The sequence below is a fragment of the Heliangelus exortis genome, chromosome 19 (assembly GCF_036169615.1).
Source record: "Heliangelus exortis chromosome 19, bHelExo1.hap1, whole genome shotgun sequence".
In the NCBI taxonomy this organism is placed as follows: domain Eukaryota; kingdom Metazoa; phylum Chordata; class Aves; order Apodiformes; family Trochilidae; genus Heliangelus; species Heliangelus exortis.
This window is the reverse complement of record NC_092440.1, coordinates 356,172-379,214: the sequence shown is the minus strand read 5'-3', so window position 1 is coordinate 379,214 and position 23,043 is coordinate 356,172. Positions and strand designations below refer to the sequence as shown.

The 23,043-nt window shown below is 41.5% G+C and overlaps 1 protein-coding gene across 2 annotated transcripts in view; it reads left to right on the top strand.

Annotated features, from left to right (window-relative positions):
- FBXW8 (F-box and WD repeat domain containing 8) overlaps nucleotides 1–23,043 on the top strand; it is a 52,294-nt gene that overhangs the window by 21,511 nt on the left and 7,740 nt on the right. The window contains exons 5-8 of one of the 2 annotated variants that reach the window (XM_071763749.1): nucleotides 2,894–3,051; nucleotides 10,679–10,875; nucleotides 12,369–12,578; nucleotides 22,552–22,679. In XM_071763749.1, coding sequence (XP_071619850.1) covers nucleotides 2,894–3,051; nucleotides 10,679–10,875; nucleotides 12,369–12,578; nucleotides 22,552–22,679 — 693 coding nt within the window. The remainder of the gene's footprint in view (nucleotides 1–2,893; nucleotides 3,052–10,678; nucleotides 10,876–12,368; nucleotides 12,579–22,551; nucleotides 22,680–23,043) is intronic. The other variant, XM_071763750.1, reaches the window with a different exon arrangement.

Below are 23,043 nucleotides of genomic sequence, written 5' to 3'. Positions count from 1 at the left end.
CCCAGCACTTACTGTCCCAGGATAGAACTGGAATGAGTTCTGTGGCCAGGATCCACATCAGGATTGTTCCACAGTGTCTGTCTGAAGCCACCAGCATTACCTGAGGTACCTGTAAGGAGCTCTTGTGTCCAGCAGGTCCTTTCTAGGAGAACAACTTCATGGTATGGAAGTGAAAAGTCTTCATCTCTCCATCACCTCAGAATAAGGGGTAAGGAAACAAAGCCTGCATGGTGGTCTCATGCAGAGTTTACCAAGCAGAGATAGTTCCTGTGTTTAACAGACACAAACACATTGGAATTTGAGTCAAATTAATATCAAAATGATGATCAGAAACATTTGATGGCTCTGTTCCAGTTTAAGCTTCGCTGTAGAGGTGGTTCCACCTCTTTTTTTCTTTTTTTTTTTTTTTTTTTTTTTTTTTTTTTTTTTCAAGAGCAAAGAATTGTTCAAACTAAATTTTGGCTTGGCTGAATTCTCAGATAAAACTTATTATCCACTTATTGTGGATTATGTTGGCTCTTTACTTCCTGGATTATTTTGTAGGGTTGTTAGGCGTTTTGAGCCCTGGATCACTTCTGTTGCGTGCTATGGAGAAAAAACAAGCAGTGTGCTCAGAGACTCAGCCCTGTGTCTCCACTCTATCCCTGCCTTTGCTTTCTCCATCTATTACTTTTTCTTTTTGCATTCCCGGAGCTGACTGTGAGAGCAAACATTTATCTGCAGTAAGAGGAGGTGCTGACCTTCCTTCTTTACCTGGGGATGAATATTCTGTCTCTTAGTTCTGCCAATTCTACCAGCATTTGCTGTGTCCCTGGAAACTCACTTTGCAGTGGCACAGAGTGAGTGACAAGAGAATTTTGGCTTCCCCCCTGAGGATAATCTCCTCCTCCTTGCAGTTATGAGAAGCTTGAAAACATGACCCTAACCAACCTAGACATAAAGGGTCAAAAAGCAGCTCAAAATTAAAATGCCTCAAAAATATTGTGTGTATGTCTTGTTGGATGTGACTGCAACAGATCTGTGTGTTTAGCTGTCCTGTTGTGTTTTATCTCTGAGTTTTAGAATGTACCTGAAATTAGCACTTTCCTGTATTGTAAACTGAAGGTGTTTGGTGTGGACTAATCTGGACTGCTTGTCCAGAATGGACATGAGATGTTTAGCTTTGCTTTGAGGAAGCTTCTTTTATTCTTTTTAAACAGTGCTGCCATGAATTGGAAATGAAATCAAGATTCACAGGGGGATTTGGGCCTCATTTTCAGGAGGAGGAAAAGGGAGAAGCACTGTCCCACCCTGTTCTCTCATTTTCTTCTCTCTTACCATGTAAAGCACTGAAGAGGAAGCCTGGTGACAAGGACACAGTTCTCCTCTTCCTGATTCAGTGCAGAGAATTAATGTGCATCTCTTTCTGCTTGACAGATTTCACCACCCCCTCAGGCACTTTAATTAGTTGTATAAAGTGGAGCATTTTTGCTCAGAGATGGTGGAAATAATCTGCTTCAGAGTACCTGTAGCCCATTGCATGGTACTCCCCAGAGACTTGGGTAATCTGAGTTGAAGTCCAGCATTTTCTAAACCTTTATTAAGCACCTTCCTTCACCTCATTTGTAAATTGCTCTTTTCCTATTTTCCTCATGTACGTAGGGCAGCCAGACTTCTAACTGGTAGACTTTTGATACTTATCAGAATCATTTGTTGGAAACATTTTTCCCCCCAAAATCAGGTTACAGCAGCAAAGCTGACAGAGCAGGAGGAACCCTTCATTTTCTAACAGAATCCAGATCTTAGGTATGGCAAAGACAGACATTTGAGACTGTTTGACAATGTCACAATTCTGTCAAAAGTTATCTTACATTTTATTGAACTGTTTCAAACAGCTATTGAACTGTGTTGTTTTTCCAGTCATAGAGGGACCTTCTGCTTTGCCCATTGTGGGTTGTTTTTTCTCTAGTAATATGCTGTGTGTCAGAGAACAGTTTCTGTGTTGCTTGCTATTGTCTAATTTGCTCATTCAGATATATTCAGTTTTATCTAGAAACTCTAGTTCTGTTTTTTTATTTATTTTCTCAGAGGCAAGCTATGGTTTGATGGTAAACTATGTTTTTTCTGATGTTGCAGTGAGAGAGCCTTCTGTGAAGAAGGCAAAACTGCCTTAATTCTAAAGACAACACTTAATGGTATTAATAAATTAATTAGTCTTTAGAGAGGTAGACAAATCTGATCAGTTGATGAAGCATTAAGAAGTTCTTTCTATGAAGAGCAGTAGGTAGGGTGGGTGTATGCCTGTGAGTGCTTGTGTGTATGTCTGTAATCCTCTGATTCAACAGCCTTTCCTTGGCACAACCACAGTCACAAATTTTTCAAGACCAAAAAGAACCAGATTGAATTTTTGCCATGATGTAATTTAGACTCAATAATACTGATCACCTTTTTTCCCTCCAGCCTGGCTATCTTTGCATTGTAGTCACAAAACTAAAATAGAGTCCTAGAATGGCTTGGGTTGGTTGTGCCATGGGCAGGGAGTTCTTCCACTAGACCAGGCTGCTCCAAGCCCCATCCAGCCTGGCCCTGAACATTTACAGAATCACAGAATGGTTTGGGCTGGAAGGGACTTTCTGTATAAGCTGTGGTAGCCCAGCTGTGGTGTTCTTACAGCTCCAGTTTACCTCCTTGCCTTTCTTTCCCTATTGTCTTGACTTGATGCTCCACTCAATAAATAGGAATCAAATGAGCAAAGCTGATGATTTGTACACAGAGTGTGTAAGCAGGAGGAGAATCAGTCTAGGAGCTGTAAATGGCATTGGGTTTGAAGACAGTTTTTATTTCCTCCTCTTTTTTTTTCCTGCAGCTCCCTCTTTTCAGATGTTTTGGGATGAATAATAGCCTTCTTTTCCAGATACACATCAGGAGAAGTGAGGTTGTGGGACACTCGCACCTGGGACTACACAGCCCCCATCCTGGAACCAGTGCATGGTCCTGGTGATGCTGGACCTCAGCCACATGTCTCCTTTGTGAGGATAAACAGCTCTCTGGCTGTAGCAGCTTATGAGGATGGTAAGTAACCACAACTCTCCTCCCTATTTAAAAAGAAAAAAAAAGGGGGGGGCGCTTTACAAAAATGAAGCAGCTGTGCTCAGCTTTTTGTGTGTCTGTAATCCTGTGTATACACACACACACTCTCTTGCTTTTATGTGAGAAAGTTGGCCAATAACCCTAAATGCATTAGGAGACATTGGAACATGGCACCCATTAAAACTGATGTTTAATTCCTACTGGAACTGCTACCCAGAGCCTGAGTGCCAGGCTTTAGTCCAGCCAAACTGTCTTAAGCAAATAACCTGTTTTGCTATAAAAATATTAAATATTCTTCCACCAGCCTTCTCCTCTGTCCAAAACTCCCTCAGGGTGCTGTGAAGCTTTGTTATGGGAATGCTGTTGAACTTGCATGTCTGATTAATCTGCATTCACTCTTGCTGTTGGCATAGTGTATGGATGCAGATTTTCTTAACTGAACTCTTGGTTTGCAGTGGTGGGTTTTTAAGCCCTTTGATATAGAGAAATAACTGTGGCCCAATATTTAATGAAACTCTAATAAAATCCTGGTTATATGCATTGTTTTATTTATACATAGATCTTTATATAATGGGCAACAGGAGCCAGAGACCAACCACACATCTGCTGCATGTGGGAACAGCAATTTATAAAGTCAGGTTTGGAAGTTGCTAGCCAATGGGGATCCTCGGCTGAGTTGCTAAGGCAGAACTCAGCTCCTATCATCTTTCTTTAAAACCTATGATCTGACACTTAAAAACCTCTCCTCGGGGATGAATAAAGGATATTTTTAAAGTTAGGGAGCTTTGTACACATACTATCTTTGATCCTGCCATTTCTGCATAAGAAAACAAAACAAAAGATAGATAATCCAAACAAAATCTCTAATCCATTTATTTTATTTTGGAAGGAAATTAAAAGCTTTATATGTGGGGGGGAACAAAAAAAGCTTTTTTTCAGATGGGGAACATCTTCAGCTGTTTTTCTAACATAGATCATGCTAGAATGGCTTTTTGTGGTTAAAAATTGTTGATAGGCAACGTTTTCTGAAAGCAGTAAGTCTGGTATTATGGAATACTCATTAATATTATTTACCAGAGTCATAGGAAATTAGAATACAGTGACAGGACTAAGCGTTGGCTCTTTGTCCAGTGTGCCAAACAAGGACTAGCAGAGGGGCTTTTGTTTGTTTTTCTTGTCTCCCACTGACTAATCTAATAATTTGTCTAGGGTTTTTTTTTCTGTCATATTCCTTGTGTGTGTGTGTGTGCTGTGACTAAACCAGTTTGCATAAAGCTCAGCATCTTTTATTCTTTTGGATAGAAATTTTAATGGGCTCTGTGACATGGCAGTTACTCTGATTCAAGAAGCCTGGTCAGAATAGATTAGTTTCTATGTGAACAGGGAATAATAAAGCCTTGATTTTAGAAATGTTTGCTAACTGGAATCTGCAAGGATGTATTTGCAGTTTGGTGGAGAGAATGATTTTAAACTCGGGGAGGGAGCGTCCGACTTCGAAAGAGAATGCGTTTGATTGTTCTTTGTTGTACTTTTCCAGCTCCCTTTTTTTCCCTCTTTGTTTGTAAGTTTGACTAACACAGAGAAACCATCTGCTAGTGTTGGAGGTGGTGCTGTCAGGCAAAGAGTCTAGACTTCTCTGTTGAATCCCTGGCTAGCAGACTCGTTCGGATAACATCAGTTTCTCCCAGTTCAACAGAGCTCACGCAGCGATGTCCTTGGCATCCGATCACAGGGAAGAGCTAACAGGCAGATTCTGCTCACGCCCTGCCTGCCTTGCAGCTCTGTTTTGCTGGTTGGGTAGTAGCAAACACTTCCCAGGGCATATGAAATATAGCAAGGAGGAAAGATTTGTCTGCCTGGGATGCCCGCCTCCAAAGTGAGTTGGAACTCCGCGATGGCGCGGAAGAAAAATGGAATTGTGACTTCTGGTGAATGCTTCCAAGAGCATCAGCTTCTGAGATCCAAGCTGCAAGGAGAGGTAAATGAGAGAAAAAATGTATGGGGAGCAAATGAAGTTCCCTCTGCCTGTGCCAGTGCTCAGTGGGGGCACTGTATGTACACCTGGGGCAACGGGACTTGGCAACTCAATCCACAGTTGTGATTTTTGAATTCCAACCCACTGGCCTCATATTTCTTCTGCCTTGTTTCCTATTGTCAGCACTGGCAGTCCTCCAGTTTGATTTTACCACTAATTGTGTTGCACGTTACCGAACTGAAATGAATCAAATCAAAATGCTTTTCCTGGAGCATTAGATAAAGCAGGCGAGGGTTCTGGGTAATGAGCAGATGCTGCTAATGCAGGGACAGTAGAGGCCTTGCCAGGACTCCATCTGCTCCATGCTTGCCTGACTTTGGCTGGGAGCCACAGCTTTTGGGAAACAGCAGTCTACTTTAGCCATCACTCTCCTCTCCTCTCCCCACCCTCCAGAGGAGTCTCATAGTTTGACTTGAAAACAACGTCCAGCAAGAAGAGGAGGTGGTTTGTTGGGTTTTTTAAACGCCCTGCTTCAGGCTGGTGTGGGCATGGTGTGAGATGCTGTGCTGCTGCCCTGCATGGCAATGCTTGGAGCCTTGCTGGAGGAGTTAGTGGGACTTGACAAGTTGCAGAGTAACAACTTGAAGCAAAGGTTGGTGGCTTCAGCAGGGATCAGAAGTGCTCCAGGAAGGGAATTTTGTCAGCTCTGCTTTCTGGGACTGGAAATCTGCTGTCCAGTCTCGTGCCCCTAAAGCTGCTTGCAGGTATTGTCCCTTCTGTACCCTCTTTCCAAAGACAGAGATGGAGTGGTGGGTTTGATGCCTTCCCTGAAGTGCCAGGACATGCTATAAGATGGCAAGAGCAGGGAAAGAGGCTGACTTGGGTAAAACAGAAAGTTTCTGATGGAAACTACGTGTAGCAGCCAGCAGTGTTCCTTCCCATCATCTCTGTGCAGGGGGCTGGGGATGCTGAGCTCGGCTCAGTCAGGGATGTCTGTCTCTGGAATCCCCAAGCTGGGGACAAAAGACTGACTTTTTCAGAGGGGCTGTGCAAGGACCATATCTTTGGGAAATCTTTGTAAGAAGCATGGTGGAGATGATGAAGCCTGACACTATCTGGGGGCACCTGGGGTTGTCATGGTAATGTAAAGGTACAGCTCTGGTGCCTGAGGTCTGGTCTGGTGAAGGTCAGGACTGGGGGTAGATTGGTGCACCTGCTGGAAGGTAACAAACAGCATTGCAGTGAAAAAAAACAATGTAAAATTTTAGTTAATAAACACCAAGAATCCACGAGGTCAAGTTGGCTGTTTTGTTGGTGGTTCTTCCAACTGGAAATGCAGTTGGGAGAAATTCAAGATAAGAAGCTTTGAGACTTCAGGCTGATGCACATTCCCACCTGTGTATTTGGTTTACTGTTTGTACTTCACAGAAGTTGTCTGAAAACAATAAGGAAATAATTGTTCCCAGCTTGGAGAAAAATTTACGTGTAGGAAATGTTTTCAAAAGGTGAAAAGGAATTTTATTTAATTTAAATCAAGACAAAAATGGCAAGACAGTGACTCAAAAGCAGGAAAAACTTTGGGCAGATGATGTGAATTGAGCAACTTCTGGCCTTCCCACACAACTATGTTTAGAGCTGAAGTGAATGATGCTGGAAAACATAAGCATGTCCAAATTCCCTGCTCTAGCATATAGAAAATTCTGCTGCTTTTTTTTTTTTTTTTTTTTTTTTTTCAGATAAGGCACATGTTAATTGCTCTACATCCTTGCTAGGGCTCAACAGCAACCTCTGGCTGTGTCCCCTTAGGGTGGAGGAGCTGGTGCCATGGATCAGTAGGACCTGAGTATGGAATCTTCTGCAGCCCAAGGGTTTGCTGTTAGTGGGCAGTTCCCCTCTGCTGATTCTGGCTCTCAGGAGGAGCTGTGCCAAGCTGTCACACTGGCAAACATACCCAGTATCATATTTATAAATGTAGTTAGCTATATTTTTTTCCTCTGTATTTATGGTGCCTGTCCCTGTTACAGGATTAGTGTGTTTTCTAGAAAAAGAGAGACTTTTTTTGTGTGTGTCAGAAGCATTGCTTTTTACACCAGAGAGAAACCTATGTGAAAATAGGTGTAAAAAAAAAAAAAACCCTGCTGCTTGTGCTGGAGGTTTTCTGTGCTGCCAGCTGCAAAGAGGAAGATACTAGAGACACAGGTACTGGAGAGCAGCTTCCAACCATTCACCTCTGGTACAGCAAGGGATGTGCAAGACTGGCTGAGACTGGCTACAACTGGAGGGCAGTCAGTGCACTGTGTAAGGCACAACAGACTCCTAGCTAAAATTATTTATTAAAAGGTACCTTATCATCTGGAGTCATTTGCAATAAACTGACTTTTCATCAAGCCATGTTCAACAATATATTGAGTTGGAAAGGACAAACCTGAATTCTTTGTACAATCTGGACCAAAGTGATAGACAAGGAGCCTGATTGTGATTGTAATGCTGAGTGTCAGCAATTCTGCCATCCTCATCAGCTTCTTGCACTTCACTTGTTTCCTTGAGCCAAGATGAAATAAATACAAGTAAGCTGTGAAGTCTGAATCAGTTTGAGGAGTTCAGTTGGACTAGTCACAATTGTAGTGCAGATTTTAGCATGCCATGGAAATACTGCTTGTAATTGTGATTTAGTGACTTTCTAACACTTTTTAAGATTGCAATATTAAAAAATAAAATAAAATGCCCTGTATTTTTGCAACCTCAAGTTCACCCTATCAAAGATATTGCTTTGGAAATGAAGTACTGGTTGTTGCTGGAGGCAGGAAGATAGACTGTGTAAAGTAGTGATCTCATCTGTACTGGTAAATCTTGCACCTAATTTTTTTTTTATGTTGCCATACTAATAACTTTAACTGTAATGGTGGCTTTTTTTTTTTCTCTTACCCAAACATGATTGACTGTTGCAAAGGCTTGCACACTAATAAATACATTTTGCTGTTTCTGCAAGGAGATGTGGAATATTCCAAGTAGCCCTTTTAGACCTAGCAGTAGCTTTTCCTCTTGATCTGATTTATAAATACAGTGGATTATTTGCTTTTCCTATGTAAAACTTGATCATGTTTTCCTGCTGTCATGCATGAACCTGTACACCTGGCCAGAAAATAGTGCATTTCCTGGCAGTTTGGGGCTTAAACCTCTGGTAATGGGGGATGGATGTACAGGATTACACACTTTGGGAGCAGGGGAGAAGCAAGGGGGGGACAAGGAGTCCTGTTGCAAGCAAATAGTTTTTCATCCTAATGAAACAAGATTTTTCTTGCTCTTTGTGTTTCTTGTCATCTCTCTTTTTTACTCCTTAGATTGTGCTCCTTCTTCAAACAGATACTGACTTTTGGACCTACAAGACACATTGTTTTGGTTTTTTATATTACCAGGGGTGTTTTCACACTATAATGTGCCTCAGTTGTTGTAAACACTGTATTTGTCTGATGAATTTTTAGTCATTTTGGACAGGTTTTGCCCTTGAACATCTGGTATTTTAAAAAAAAAGTACCTGTCTCAAATGGATTGTACTATTGCATGAGCCATTATCACTGTCTTTTTGTGATGTTTGAGGTGCAATAATGATAGGAGTGGCTTTGTTGCTTAAATTTAGAGAGCAGAATCTGAATTCTGGGGTTCCCAGTTGGCTCACGTGGTCAGAAGTAGGTTCTTAGACTCAAATATTTTTTGTTATTTTGCAGAACTTTCCTACTTGAATACACTCTGTTAAAAACAGTGAAATGCTCATCATAGAGATTTGCAGACAAAAGGCATCACTGAAAGCAAATCAGCTTCATTTTTCCCCCTTTGCAGAAGAGGTCTTTAGCTGGGATAAATAATTCTGCAAAAAACAAAAAAAGTTGCAAACCCTCCTGCCCAGAGGAGCTTGGCAGCGATATTCACCACCTGATATAAAAGTCTGGTTCTAATGTTGGTGTTCTGGTATCACTACAAGTCTTTTATCATTGATGATTGTTTGCTTGTTTAAATCAGCTGTCCTGGAGGTGGGACTTCATCCCTTCCCTTTGTTTGAGGCTGGAGCTGAGGACTCCCTGGGAAGGCACCAAAGTGCTGCTGCTCAGACCCGGCTGCAGAGGGAATTGGAGCCTGTGCTGTCCATTTGGATTTGTTAACTTGTTTTAAGCCTAAGTGTGTGTGATCTGAGCTAGCATTCTGTTTTTCAAAACCAGTTCAGCAGTTATTTACCTTTCAAGCAATTAACATAATTACCATTATGCTAAGAAGTAATTTTGGGAAGTTCTGCTCTGAGCCCTTATGACTCCATCGGGACAGTTTTAGTCGGGACTTATCTTTTTGATGGAAGCCTAATTGCAGTTTTGGCTTTGTGTAAACAAACAGAGGCAGCTAATTGTTTAGGCAAATAGCAGATTAATTTAAATATGCATCCCTAATAAAACAAAAATGGTCCCCATTATGGTACTCATTCCCATGGCGAGGAATATAAATATTCAGTGGGAGTGCCATTAGACAGGGATCTTAAGGATTATCTGCATTATTTCACATGGGTAGCACTTTCCAGATACCAAATAATCTTTACAAAAGCAAACATAAATCAATTTAAACTCATTTAGGTACCATTTCACTATGTGCAGTTTCATTACCACACTCTTGCTTCACCTCCTTTGGGACACAGGAGGAGTGTTTGCAAACTGGCATTGGTGCCCGTCCACAGCTGTCTGTCAGAGCTTTTATGTCTCCTTTTGAAGGAATAGCAACCATTAATCATTTCATCATTAATGGCCATGCTCAAGTAGAAGGAAGGCTTCTTCAGCCCTGCCTCTCTCAGCTGAGGATTGCTTCTCTGTTAATTCAGTGCAAAGGTGGCCCAGAAGTCTCAGGTTCCCTGTGCCCCTTCTGTTCTGTAATACACTCTTGATAGCTGCAGGTTGCTTTTATTCAGATTATTGCATTAATGTACCATTTCTTCTCAACATAATATCAGTGGTCTGTGGCCAGGAAAAAAATGCAATTGAAAATGGATTGTCTTTTGACTCTTGTGTTCTTTGGGGTTTTTTTTATTCCTTAGTTTTCTGAAAGCATTGCGCTCTTTTGCTCCCTTTTTCCAGAGTTTGAGGATTAGGAGCTTTGCTGCTGGTTGTAAACTGCTAAGAATGGTGTTAAAATCCCTGGTCTGACTGGTGTGTGTGCAGAACTTCAGGTTCATTACTGTAAAACTTTCCTGTCTGCAGCAGAGTGGCTTAAATTTGGGTGGGTTTTCTCATTCTTTTTAGGGGTAATTAATTGTGCATGAGTATACAGTGGAATAAAAATTCATGTGTCTGTTTAAGGCTGATTATCTCCAATTGTGGAAAAGTGAGGGAATTCAAGAAGTCTTCCTCAAGGTAGATAACAGTGTTATTTAAGAGTAATTAGGGATTACACAGGCAGCAATGAGCATTTAATACCAAAGTGCTTGATTTGGGGAAGTTTCTGTTCAACTTATGTTCAGTGTCTGAAGTTCTGCTTTCCTGCCCTACAGTCTCTTTTCTGTACATTAAAAGTTCCCATTAGAGTGCTTATAAGCTTACATCTTTAAATGTTCTTCTAATTGAAGGTAAAACACAGTGTTTGATATTTTTTTGTGCATAGGAACCATTAGTGTTTGGAGCCTGATGTTCGGGCGGGAGCCGATCCATCGCTACCAGCACAATCAGAGGATCCAGGCTTTAGCTCTCGGGTCAGAAGGTGCCACAGTAGCAACAGCATCTGGCTTTGAGGTCAAAGTGGAAAGCCCTAATGACAGAGGATTCTGGCAAACTACAGGAACATTTGAAATCCAGAAACTGGTGAGTCTCCAGGCTGCTCAGCTTCATTCCAGCAGCTCCCGATCCACTAATTATCTTTGGGGTTGTTAAGAGGGATCTTAGGAAAATCTTACAAGAGTGCTGCCTGATCTAGAGAACAGCAGTATCAGCTTGAGGCCGTGAGTTTGAAGCAGGTTAATGGATGAGCCTTTCATCCCTGAAGAGCAAGGGTGAAATGCTGGCTTAAGCTACAAGTGAAAATGAGTAGAAGTCCATATGGTGCAGGAGGTTGGCTGTTTGTAATTATTTTTCTGTCAGCATCAAACTAAGTTGGCTCATTTTGTAAATCAGTTTTCTCGCGTAGAATTGGAGCTAAAACTCAAGGTCTCATTCCAGATCAATGCTATCTGATTAATTCTGAGGCAGGATATTGCAGCCCAGCTAATAGTAGCACTTGTGAAGTTGTAACTACTTGCGCAGCTTCTTCAGGTTGCACCTTCTGTCACTGAAGTTTTGAGACTATTTTAATTAAAAAGGAAAAGCTGTCCTGCTTGCTGAAGTTTTATTCTGTCTCTGAGTAGCAGCATTTTTTTTAAAGGGGAAGGAAGCACGTGGGAACACATTGAGTCTTGAAGCTTCTCTCCTATTGCAGGAAGCTGACTGAACAGCTAATGGTTGTAAAGTTGTGATTTAAATCACTCCAGACTAATCCCCTCTTTCAAAGCTTGGTCAGTCTTACAATACTTTAAAAGTTTGGGGACATTTGTTTATTTTGAAGAGGTTTCCCAATAAAACTGTTAAAACACTACCACTCACTCCATTGTAGCTGAACTGATTTTACTTCTGATTCTTGCTTGCTGGGAAATGTCAGTTTGCCACCTGTGAAAGAGACTGAGGACACCACACTTTCTTCTAAGGTTGGGTTAGAAATCAGCTGCCCTCTTAAGGAGTTCAAACTTCTCATGGTGAGACTTTGCAGCAATGTCTTAATTTCCTGAAATGAGCAACAACATTCTGGCCTTGTCACAGAAGCTAGAGGTGCTGACACTTGAGATGTCCTGGAGCCATGTGATGACTTTTCTGTTGATGTAGGTTCTGTACACATAACTTCAGTGTAAGCATCAACTATTCTGTGTTTGTTGCATGAATGTGTTGCCTCTTCTTTAGCTCCATATTCATATTCTAGCCACAATATTTGCTTTGAGTGCTTTAACCTTAGGGTTTGCTCTCCTTTGAAGGAGTCCATTAAGTTGTGCTCCTTTCTGTGATGTGACATTTTGATGTGTTGTGATGTGTTCTGATTAGGTTCTTAAGTGGACTTGTTCTAAAGACTCAGAGCTAGATTTCATCACAGGAGCTAAATTTGCAAACGTTCAGAAGTAAAGTTATTATTTAGTCTTTGCAATTAATCTGTAATTGGGATGATCTAAGTAGCTGATAACCACACATCAGTAGTTTTTTCAGTTTAGCATGTGGCAGTAGTGATACAAAAAATTTGTTGGCTCTGACAAAAATAAAAAGTCTGCTCTTTTTAGGTCAACTTCCTTAATCTGGTTCCAGATGTTACGGGGAGCCCAGTGACAGTAGCAGCTGCAGAAGACATTGTGTACCTCCTGAAAGCAGAAGATCCTGGCAAAATCCTCCACTCTGTCTATGGGCAGCCTGTCACATGCCTTGATGTGTCTGCTCAGGAAGCAGCCTTTGGGGTCAAAACCTTTGGCTGGTTATTGAATGAGCCCAACCAGGTATTTAATTTTTTTTTTTTGTAAGATTTTTGTACCTTTATACAAAGGAAAAAAGAGTTCCTGCTACTGACCATTCCCTTCCCTGCTATTTACCTTTTGACAGCAGAGGAAAGGCATTCTTTTCATGCAATCATCTGATGCTTCTATTAGTGTCCTCTCAGTGGGCTGAAGTAAAGGATAACCATTCAGCTCCTTGGGTACACTGTAAACACTTTGCATTCTCCACTCCTCAGCACCTCCCAGCTCTATGTTGCATCAAAGGCCCCGTGGGGGGAACTCCTCTCAAAAAACAAAAGCTAAAAAATAAGCCTCAAACAAACTAAAAACTCCAATAAACAACTCCACCCCCATAAGCCAAAACATCCCTCAGCCTTTCTGAGGAGGGAATCCTGAGCAGTATGTCAAGCCCTGTCCAAACATGTGCTTTTTGTGTCTATGTGTGCTTGAGTGTTTGAACTGAGTTACTTTCAATTTGGTGAGGATGGCTTGACTGTTGTACTAAGATTGAATGTTAAATTAAAGTTCAGTGATAAATGATAATCGTGGGTTTGAAGCCCCCTGTGACACAGTCTGCTTTTATTGGCAGTGGCAGGGCAGATAAGAACCAGACTGATTTTGTAACCCTGCTGAAGACTTGTGCCTGAGGTATGCTTCTCATGCAGCTCTCTTAAATTTCCCTGCTTGCAGGAAGGGCTGTTCTGGACTTGCAGACCCAAATAGCATAAATAATTTTATTCTGGATAGGCTCAGAATCCTACCTGAGATCTCAGGTAGGTGGTGGCAGCAGCTCCTGGACACAGTCCTACTCCAGGGTAGGGACCAGGCTGCCAGGAGACCTGTTTCCAGGTGCCTTGAGTGTTCCTATCCCTTTCCTGCATCTTGCCTAACTTTACCATTCACTCATTTCATTCTGGTTTGTTGTGGTTGTGCTTCAGGCATGTGATGGGCTATCAGCAAAGAGGGAAGGAGAGTGCTTCAGGCAGGTGGAGGAAAAAAGCAGGAGGTGAGCAACCAGATGAAAGGAGCTGTGGTCTGTAGTGTACAAAGGCAGTGTTTTCTTTGGCAAGTGAGCAGAACAGGAAAGCTTTATTTAGGGCTGCCTCTGTGTCAGGAATAACTGTGTCCAGCTGCATCTAATTTCTCCTCTAAAATTCACATTTGGGGGAGGGCACCATAAATACCCCTAGGGCTGAGAGATGCTATAGGGCCACGCTGTCTTGATTAATTCCTTTGCTGTCCTAATCCAATTCTTTTCCCTACAGAGGTGTGGGAGGTTAGAAGGCAGAATTGCCTCATCCAAGGCATTACCTCGGTCATCACCTTTGTGCCTCCTAAAGGAGCAGAGAAATCAACTTAGGCCCCCGGGTGTCACTCTGTATAGCCAGACAGATTTCCTAATTCAGCCCTGAAGTCTTGGGCATTTTGATGGCAGATTGTATAAAGCATCAGCTTGCATCCTAATCAGGGAGATGGGACTGGAGGTGTCCAGACACTGGGGTTGGGTTTGACAAGGACACTGGTTTGGCATCGCTGCACTGACTGACATCACAGCAGAAAGGAATTACTGATGGCTGCTGGGGTCATCATTCCCCTCCTGCAGCCCTGGGGGGACTTGGCACTGGCTGATGGCCCTGCTCACAAGTGGACAATCTGTCTTGAGGAGGAGAGCTTTTCATCTTGGAAAGGTAATGATGAAGAATTCCAGCCCTGCTTGCTGCTGGCTGGGTTGCTGTAAGGGGAAAGCTTGGGTTTTTTTTTTAACTCAGTTTGGGGCTTGCTTTGTTTTTTCCTGAGGGAGATGTTTTTAGTGTGAGCTCACAGTCCCAATGCCACTGCCTAGTAACCTGCTTGCTGATGAAAATGTAGTTGGGGAAACCATCTTTTTTTTTTCCTTCTCTCTTTTTAATCTTTGTCTATTTTTAACCAGATTTGACAGCAGAGTAGAGATCTGAGGCTTTTTTTTTTTTTTTTTTTTTTTTTAAGGAACTTTTATGTCAGAGAGGAGAAAAACATCAAATCATTGGCATAGACCTGCCTACTGTTAGATGACAGGCAGCATGGAGGGGAGAAAGGAGAATGTAAATGCTTCATCTGTGAGAAGCTCAGCTCTCACTTCACTAAGCATCAGACAACCCAAATATGCTGCTGTTTCTTGAAAATTTATGTTTTGTGTTCCTGGAGCTCTTTGGTTTATGTTAAGCTAAGAGCAACTTCTTTATTAAGGATTATTTCAGCTGTACTCACCTCATGTACAGCATCCTATTATGTGAAAAATTCCAAATTCTTGAAATACCAAGATCCTTGTCCCTCTCTAGGCTCATACATGGCTGATCATACAGACCAGGTCAGGAGCCACAGGCAAGACCCTGACCCCGCTTTCCCTTTCCACCTAAAGTGGAGCTCCTGACATCCAGTGGACATGTTTTGAAGGATGGTGTCTAGGGAAGAATATTACCCTGTCCCATGTGGTTTGGAGACCTATGATCTCAACATTGCAGCAGCATCCCAAAATCTCAGCGTTCACATGTTGGAATTTTAGGTTTGAGCATTGTAAGTTAAAATTATTTTCTAACTCTCCATGGATCCACAGATTTAAACTGGAGCTGGCTCTGGTGCTCTGTGTGGCAGGATGTAAGCCTCTTAAGCAGGTAGCACTCTGACTTGTCAGGACTGACATCATCTAATTTCTGATGCAATTATCTCACTGATTGTATGATCTGAATGAAGTTTTTCTCATAGCTGGTATATTTATAAGCTCCCTGAATGGACTGTCTGCTGTCAAGTAAGTCTGGTCTCCTGCTGTAGCTTCAGCTGAGCTTTCTCCTGCTTGTGGATTATTTCAATGGAAATTTATGAATGCTGTATTCACTTTGAGGGTAATTAAAACCAAACCCCACTTTCTCTTGCATAAAAAATTGAACTGAAATTTTTTAACGTTATTCAACGGGTTTTGGTGATAGAAGATAATCAAAACTGGAGGATTTTTTTTGTTTTGTTTTGTGGTGGTTTGTGTTTTTTTTTTTTTTTCACAGATGAAGAAAAAGCATATAGTATGCAAAAGAATTTTCTTTGAAACTCATGCAGCTGAAGAACTCTTCTTGTGTGGCATGCCAGGCTCAGAGTGGGGCTGTGGTTCTGGGTGCTTGGTGCACAAACTCAAACCTTGTTTCAGAACAGATAGATGGGAAAGGGGAGTGAAGGGAGGATTGTAGAGCCTCCAACTTCGAAACAGAAGGCTGGATGTGTTGAGATCAGATGCCTTGGGAGCTGTTTGTTATACTGTTGTTTTTTCATCTGTTTTGAGCTGACAATTGGCTTGTACTTGATGGATGGCATTCAACATCACCTGTCTCTTCTCATCAGCCATTGAAATACTGCCTAGTTTTGCTCCTGTATTTAATGTTTCTACAGAGTTCCTCAACTGCTTGCTGATGTGAGTGTATCCAGTAGAATTAACCACTTGAAATGGATTTTATGAGCTAATATTAACTAGAAAAACTTGAAATTATCCTTCAAATTTCATTTCATACTTTACAGCCTGTCTTAGATGATGTATTTAGGTCGTAGCTGCTTGATATAAGCTGTTACATCTTTCTTGCACCTTATTTTAACTAAAATCCTCCTGTTTGTTAACTGGTAAGCTTACATGGTCTTTTCTGGTGTCACAATATTTCCAGTTCTTGTGGAGTTTCACAGATTTCAGGTTTTTTTCATCTTTATTTTTCTTGTTTAAAAACTGTTTTCAACAAAACGAGCTTTGTGGGCTCTTGTTTTCATACCAGTGGAAGGGCAGTTCTTAACTGGTGACTGAATTTGAACATAGGGGCCTTGCCCAGGCATTTGCCTTTGGGGAGCTGTAAGACTCCTAAAGCATTAGCAGATTTTTGGTGGAGAAAGGTGGCTTAAATTCCTCTGTATGAACTCCTTGGTACCGTGTAGGAGAGGCAGAACTCTTTCTGAGGATCTGAACTGTGTAACTTTTCTTAAATCAGGCACTTCAAGGAACAAAGTCCAGCAGAGACCAGAAGTTTTCCTTGCCTCAATTTGTCTTGAAGTGTTGATTTAGCCCTCTCTTGCTGAAAAGGAATCATCCATCTTGTTTTTTCAACCTTAGTATCTGACCGAAAGTAATTTTGCAAGTTAAAAAAAAAATTAAAAATTCCTTTTTTATTGGCTAATGCTAATGACATTCTGATTGTTGTTTTATTTTCTGTTTGTACAATACAATTGAATACCTCAAAATTGGCACAGCTGCTTAGGGGAGTGCCTCAGGTTTTGAAAATGTAGCTGTTAGCATGTGCTGGGAGTGTTCAGGGTGATCATCTATGAAACCCAGAGCATTTACTCCATTTTTGAGAATTACCTTGCCTTGCTTTTACCTGTCCTTAGGTTAGGGTGAGTGTCTGTGGGCTTGGGCTTGGTTTTTAGTGAGTGGGTGGTAAAGACAACATCCCAGCACCTCTGGGTGCTTGAACTCTTACATCAGTCTTCAGCCACAAGTCAAATGAGCCCAGTGACCTCATTCCAGGTCCTAGCAGACATCTGTCCACATCCCAAGCCCACCAGGGCTGGCAGAATCCCTGTGCCTGGCAGTGACCAGTGCTGGAACAGCAAAGCTTGCAGGTGCCTTGGCAGAACTCTGCTGCCCGAGCTTGCCTGCTGCCTGCCTGCTTGGCTCTGCTTCTTCCTGCCAGCTTGGACTCTTACTTTTTGACTCCAGTCAAATGAAAACTTAAAAGAAAAGAAAACCCAACCCAAACTATGCTTGTTTTCAGCTTGATGTGCAACTCTGATGGCTGTTGGAGATGTTGGGAGGAGCGGGTATGTGGATGGCTGGATTTTTTTTTTTTTTTTTTTTTTTTTTATGGCTGGGTTTGCTGCAAGCTGTTTAGAATCTTATTTTTGCAATTCTCTGCGTGGGTCTTTAAGCATTGCTTGAGGCTGCTTGGTGCAGCTCAGCACGTGTGAAATACCAGCTCTCATTTGCCAGGGTAAAGTCACCTTTAGGGTGGCATGAAAGTCAATTTTCCACATGCTCAGAGAAACGGTTGTGTTACAGCTTTACACAATGACTTATATCTGGCAAGAACTTGCAAAATAGTCTCTCTGGCTTTTTGTCAAAAATTACATCATATTGGAGTAAACTGCTTTTAAATCAAACATCTATTATTCATGTATATTAACTGGTTTTTTGGGTTTTTTTAATTTTTTAATTTTTTTTTTTTCTACTGGCTGGTTTGTGTATGATTTACTCTTCTGCTTTCTCTCCAGTTGTCTGCCCGTCTCCCTCAGCTGCTCCTTTTAAATCTTAGCTCATCTTTAAATTTATGGAGCCAGGATACTTATCTCTCTGTACCAGTGTCAATATGCTGACCTTGCATTTGTTAAGAGTAGAATTATTTTGTTGTTTTGCAGTGTTGTGTGCCCGTATTTACAGTAGGCAGTTCAATACATTTGCACTGGGAAACTGGGCCCCTGAGGCTTGTAAACTTTGAAAATATTTTTTTCCACATCCCTTTAGAACCAAAATTCAAACTCACAGCAGTGTGTGCCATATGTTGTACTTAATTTGATGACTTCTACTGAAAATGCAGAGGAAATAGCCATAATTTTTTTAGGTACCCTTTGAATTGAATGGGTTTGACCTGAGGAAAAAATCAGATCCCCTTTTATTCATGGTGGACTTAAAATTTCATGACCCTTTCTTCTGTTTGTATGTGTTCAGCAATGTTTTTACTGGTCAGCCCAGGGATGGGCAGAAGGAAATAGGGAGAAACATCCTCTGAAAATAAATGCAAATTCTCTTCCCAATCTTGCAGCTTGTTCCTCCGCCTCTTTGAGCAACAAATTTTTTAATTTATTTTGATCCTCTGTCTCAGAAATGACAGTTGGACACCTCTATCCTAGCCACTTTATTTCTGAGAAAGTGCTTATTTAATGCATCTTGTGTGTTATTCAGTAAAGAAAATGAGGAAGGGTTTGAGTGTGGTTTCGCAGTAAACTCTTTGTGATACTCCATTCAATATTTCAGCTAAACAAGAGTGAGATCTGGATATAGAGAGTGCCCAATTCTGAGAGAGGGGGAGTTTTTACTGGCTGTATGATGTGGTGAATGTTGACAAGCAGCAGAAATGGGATGGTGGAGGGGAATGAGCTGTTTCAGAGAGCAGTTGTCTGCTGGCTCTCAGCCAGGACAGTGGGTTGAACACCCCTGCTCTTGTTGAAAGTACCACAGGCTCTTTGATAACAAGTGCTTAGGGATTTGTTGTTTTAATGTTCCATCCAAAAAAGACATCTCCAACAACACAGGATCCCAAAACACCTGCTGGGGTATTGGACATGCATGGAAGAGTTCCATCAGCAGCATTTCCTTCAGTTCCTTGGTTTTTCTTGGAAGGATCTCAACCCAGAGTGCATCGACCACGCTTGACCTCACTTAGCTGCAAGATGTAACAAAGCTCCCAGCTTAGCCAGTCTGGCTACAGAGACTTTTAATTCTTTGTGAATTAATTTAGTCTTCTTTCCTGAGTTGCTGGACAGCATGTAAAGAGAGCTGAGCTCCCTGTACCCACTGCTCTGCAGCTTCCTCCAGCACCATAACTTTTCCTCTCTACCTCTGCTTGGTCTCCTCAACTTGCCAGCATCTGAGAACAGTGGCCACAGGTTGAGACTTTCCCAAGTCACCCAGTAAAGAGGGAAATTAGTCTAATGCACTGCCTTAACAAAAGAGAGAGTATGAGCATGAATAATTAATACCAGCAGTCTGTGGCAATCGGATAAAATGAAGTCCCATTTGCTCAGCCTTATTAAAAGAGAGAGAGGGAGAGGGAGAGATGGTAAAGGTCGTTAAGGGACTTGTAACATGGAAAGAATCACCTCCGAGATGGATAATGTGTTTTCTAATCTCTGTGGTCTTTAACTAAACATAATGGTAAAGGTACTCTGGCTATTTCGGGCTTGTTGAATTATTAAGCATTCTGGGAGATTGCTTGGCTCTCAGCCAACAACTTAAGACTTTTTCATTTGAACAATGTTAATAGGTAACACTTCTTGTTTGGTGCCTTACAGCCTGATGCATCTGCCCAGAGTATTTAATGCTTTTCCTCCCTGGTGGCCCCACATTCCCACTGGGGCCAGGGATGCTCGTTAGTGTGTTATCCCAGGGGACTTCATTTCACACCCAAATGCTCTTGCTTCACTTACCTTTGGCTTGGTACCTATTAGGTCACTGGTCTTGGCTGTCCATTATAGGATTATAAATATCTTTAAAAGGGTAATCCCTTTGCAGTGTGCATTATAGGATTATAAACCTCCCAAAGATCTTATGCTTTATCTGCCCTTTAACATACAAACCCTTATTTTAAGTCCCTATTGACCAGGTATTTTCATTATTTCTCCTTGGCCTTTGTTATGAAAATCCTTGTTGACTTGGGATATTCTAGGAGAGCTCATCAGAAGTGTTCTAGCAACTTCAAGATTGTCATCAGAATGCTTTTAAAATCCCTATGTGCAAGAAATTATTATTCAGGCTTAAAAAAGCATTTTTAAATTCTGTTTGTTTCTTTACCTATGGGTTTGCCAGGATAAGGTTTTGAAAAACGCATTTGCAGACCATAAAATTGCTCAAGACAGAAGTTGAATTTAAACTGACTACTAAAAATCACAAAAAGAATCTTTATTCCAGTGATAGGGCTAATTGCCTACAAACACAGGTTTGCATTGTAGCATTTAAAAGAAACCCCAACAGGCTTTAGAAGAATGGAGACTGACAAGGAGGAATTGGAGGGGGTAGAAAAAGATAAGACAAAAGCCTTTCCTCCAGTTTTGTGGATCTTTATTTTTTCACAGATTCTCTTTCTTAGAGGCAAACACCTTAAGTTAATGACCACCTACAAGTTATGTGAGGAGAAATAAGTAGTTTTTCAGCTGGTGCTGCCTTTGTGTGAGATTGCCACGGGTCTGAAATGGAGACTGCAAGCAGGAAAATGTGATATTTGCTCCCAAGTAAAACAAGGGGAATCTTTAAATGCTCTATGGAAGCAATTTTTCATTGTAGTCTTTCATAGCCATAACTGAATGTTCAAGTGTGTATCATACTTTTACAGGATAGATGGGAGCTATAGTCATTTAGATAAATTAATAGTTTATGGATGTTCAATTTAAGTATTAGCCCCAGGGGACTTTTGAGAAAGCAGCATTTGGCCCTCTCCTCTCCTGAGTTTTACTGTGCAGCTGGGAAGGGCTGGTCCAGAGCCTCAACTGGGAGCTGGAACACAGCACTCATGATCCCACCATTTATTGTTCAGGAGTTGACTTCAGCAGTTTATTGACTTTGTCTTTTGTTCAAAACTTTCCAAGGGGAAATTTGGTTGCCAGGCGTAGATATTAATTTCCTTTGCACTGAAAACCATGCAGAGTACCTTTGCCAGAAGGTCATTATCTCTGGGTTTGGTTAGTGAGCTGCTGGAAGCAGTGCTGCAAGTGAGAACAGGCTGTAAATTGGTCTTTACCTTGTACACCAACATTTTAATCCAGTTTGTAGCAGCTTTTGGGTATGTGTGGAAGTTTAAATGAATTTTTAGCAACTTTTCTGCCTTAAGTCTATCTGCAAGGGTAGAGTCTTCCTTGCTTTTTACAGTGCTTGGGTTAAATTGTTTGGGGTTTTGGGTCTTTAGTATGTAATTTTTTCATCCTTAAAATGGGTGTTTGGGGCAGATCGTGACTGGGCAGGGGAACTAGCTGAGAGATTACTGAGGAAGTTGGGGTTGGGTGTGTTGGTCCTAATAGGAAGCTGTTAATATGTCTGAATAAAACCATCCTTGCTGTGTAGTTGGGAGAAATGGCAGGTGGAGGAAACTTGCAAATTCACTGCCTTTCTTTGCAGTGTTCCCCAAGATTTTTAAAGCTTCACCTTTGCTGCCTGGAGGCAACCATCACAAAATACTCTCCTTTTGCTCTCATAATTCAGCCTTTCAGGTGCTTGCTAAAATTGCACAGGCAGAGGAATTAAAAGGCCAGGCAGCATCACTACCACTGACATGGCAAATTATTGAAATAATATGTATAGATAGTGTAGTAGCTATTAAAATGCACGTGGATATAATCAGAAAAGTAGAAGTTACTAATATTGATGTGATGTGGTGTGATGTTGACGCAGCCATGCTGATGTTGCCATGGAAGCCATAAGTTTGTGGGTTTTTTCAAATGTTTTAGCTGCTACTACTCTTTCTCATGGTCATAGGTTTCTTTCCATTTAAAAGGAGCATCACTGTGAAATTTAATAATGGTTATAAAGTCATGGAAGACCAGGTACTCTGCAGAGCTCTACTGGGCTTTGACCAGTACATTTTTCCGGTTCTAAAAATAGAGATCCTCTTGGATGTTGTTTACAGTCAGTGTTGTTTTTATTCCTTTCCCATCTGAACTGCCACTTCAGATGTGATGTTTCTCTTGATGTGTTTCTGCCACGTGATCTGCACAAAGCAATCAGCAGGACCTCTTCATGCTGAGGCAGTGATATAAATACAGTACAATAAATACAGTTTTTACTGTAGTTTATTGAATCTTTCTTGCACAGTCCATCTGTCTAAAGCTTCTAAACATTGATCCCATTTATTACTCTTCCAAATACTAAAATGGATGAAGAATCTATTTCCTTTTTCCCTCCAAGCCTTGAGAACATGACCTGGAGAAACCCCATGTGGCTTGCTTTGTCTGCCTGAGAGCTACACAAGTCTGATACTGGTTGGCAAGAGCCTTGCCTCCCTGCATCCCAGTGGATTCCATTAGGAAACTTGATTTCCTTATTTCTGAGGGTGGTGTTGCCCTTCTTAATAGATCTGTACCTGGGCTGTGTGTTGGCATATTGAGAAACAAGTCCTGCAATCCATCTCTGGTGGTACTAACTCTGCTGCAGCAAAACCTCGTTGGGCTCCTGCTACATTTAGCTGGTTGTTTGTCCTCTTTCTGCCAGATTCTTCTTTACAATCTGGAAACAAGTCAGTGTCTGAAGAAGATGGGCAACTCAATAGGTGACTTCACGTGTGTCAACCTCCAGAACAGCCCTCCAAACATGCTTGTTACAGGCAATAAAGACAGAAGGTAGGTACTGCCCAGAGCTGCAACCCATCTCAAATTAGCTTACTTCCTATCCTGCTGTCCTACAGCTGGACCTGCTAGAATTTGTTTCTCCTCTAATGTTTCAAATGCAGCCTGCATGAACTTCAGGAACAAAATATTAGGTAATAGTTGGATGTGGTTGCTGGTTTGCTTTGTTTCACAAAGCTCCATGGGAAGACTTTCTTTTGAAGCCATTTGGTGGACACAGTTGGTGTACAGCCCAGTGAGACCACTTGGAATATCTTCCACTTCCCCACCACCACCCGCAAAATTAGTTTGGCATTTAAAAGCTCACTTTCTGATATTAAAAAAATAACCTAAGGGATGAATCATGTAGGATGAGATG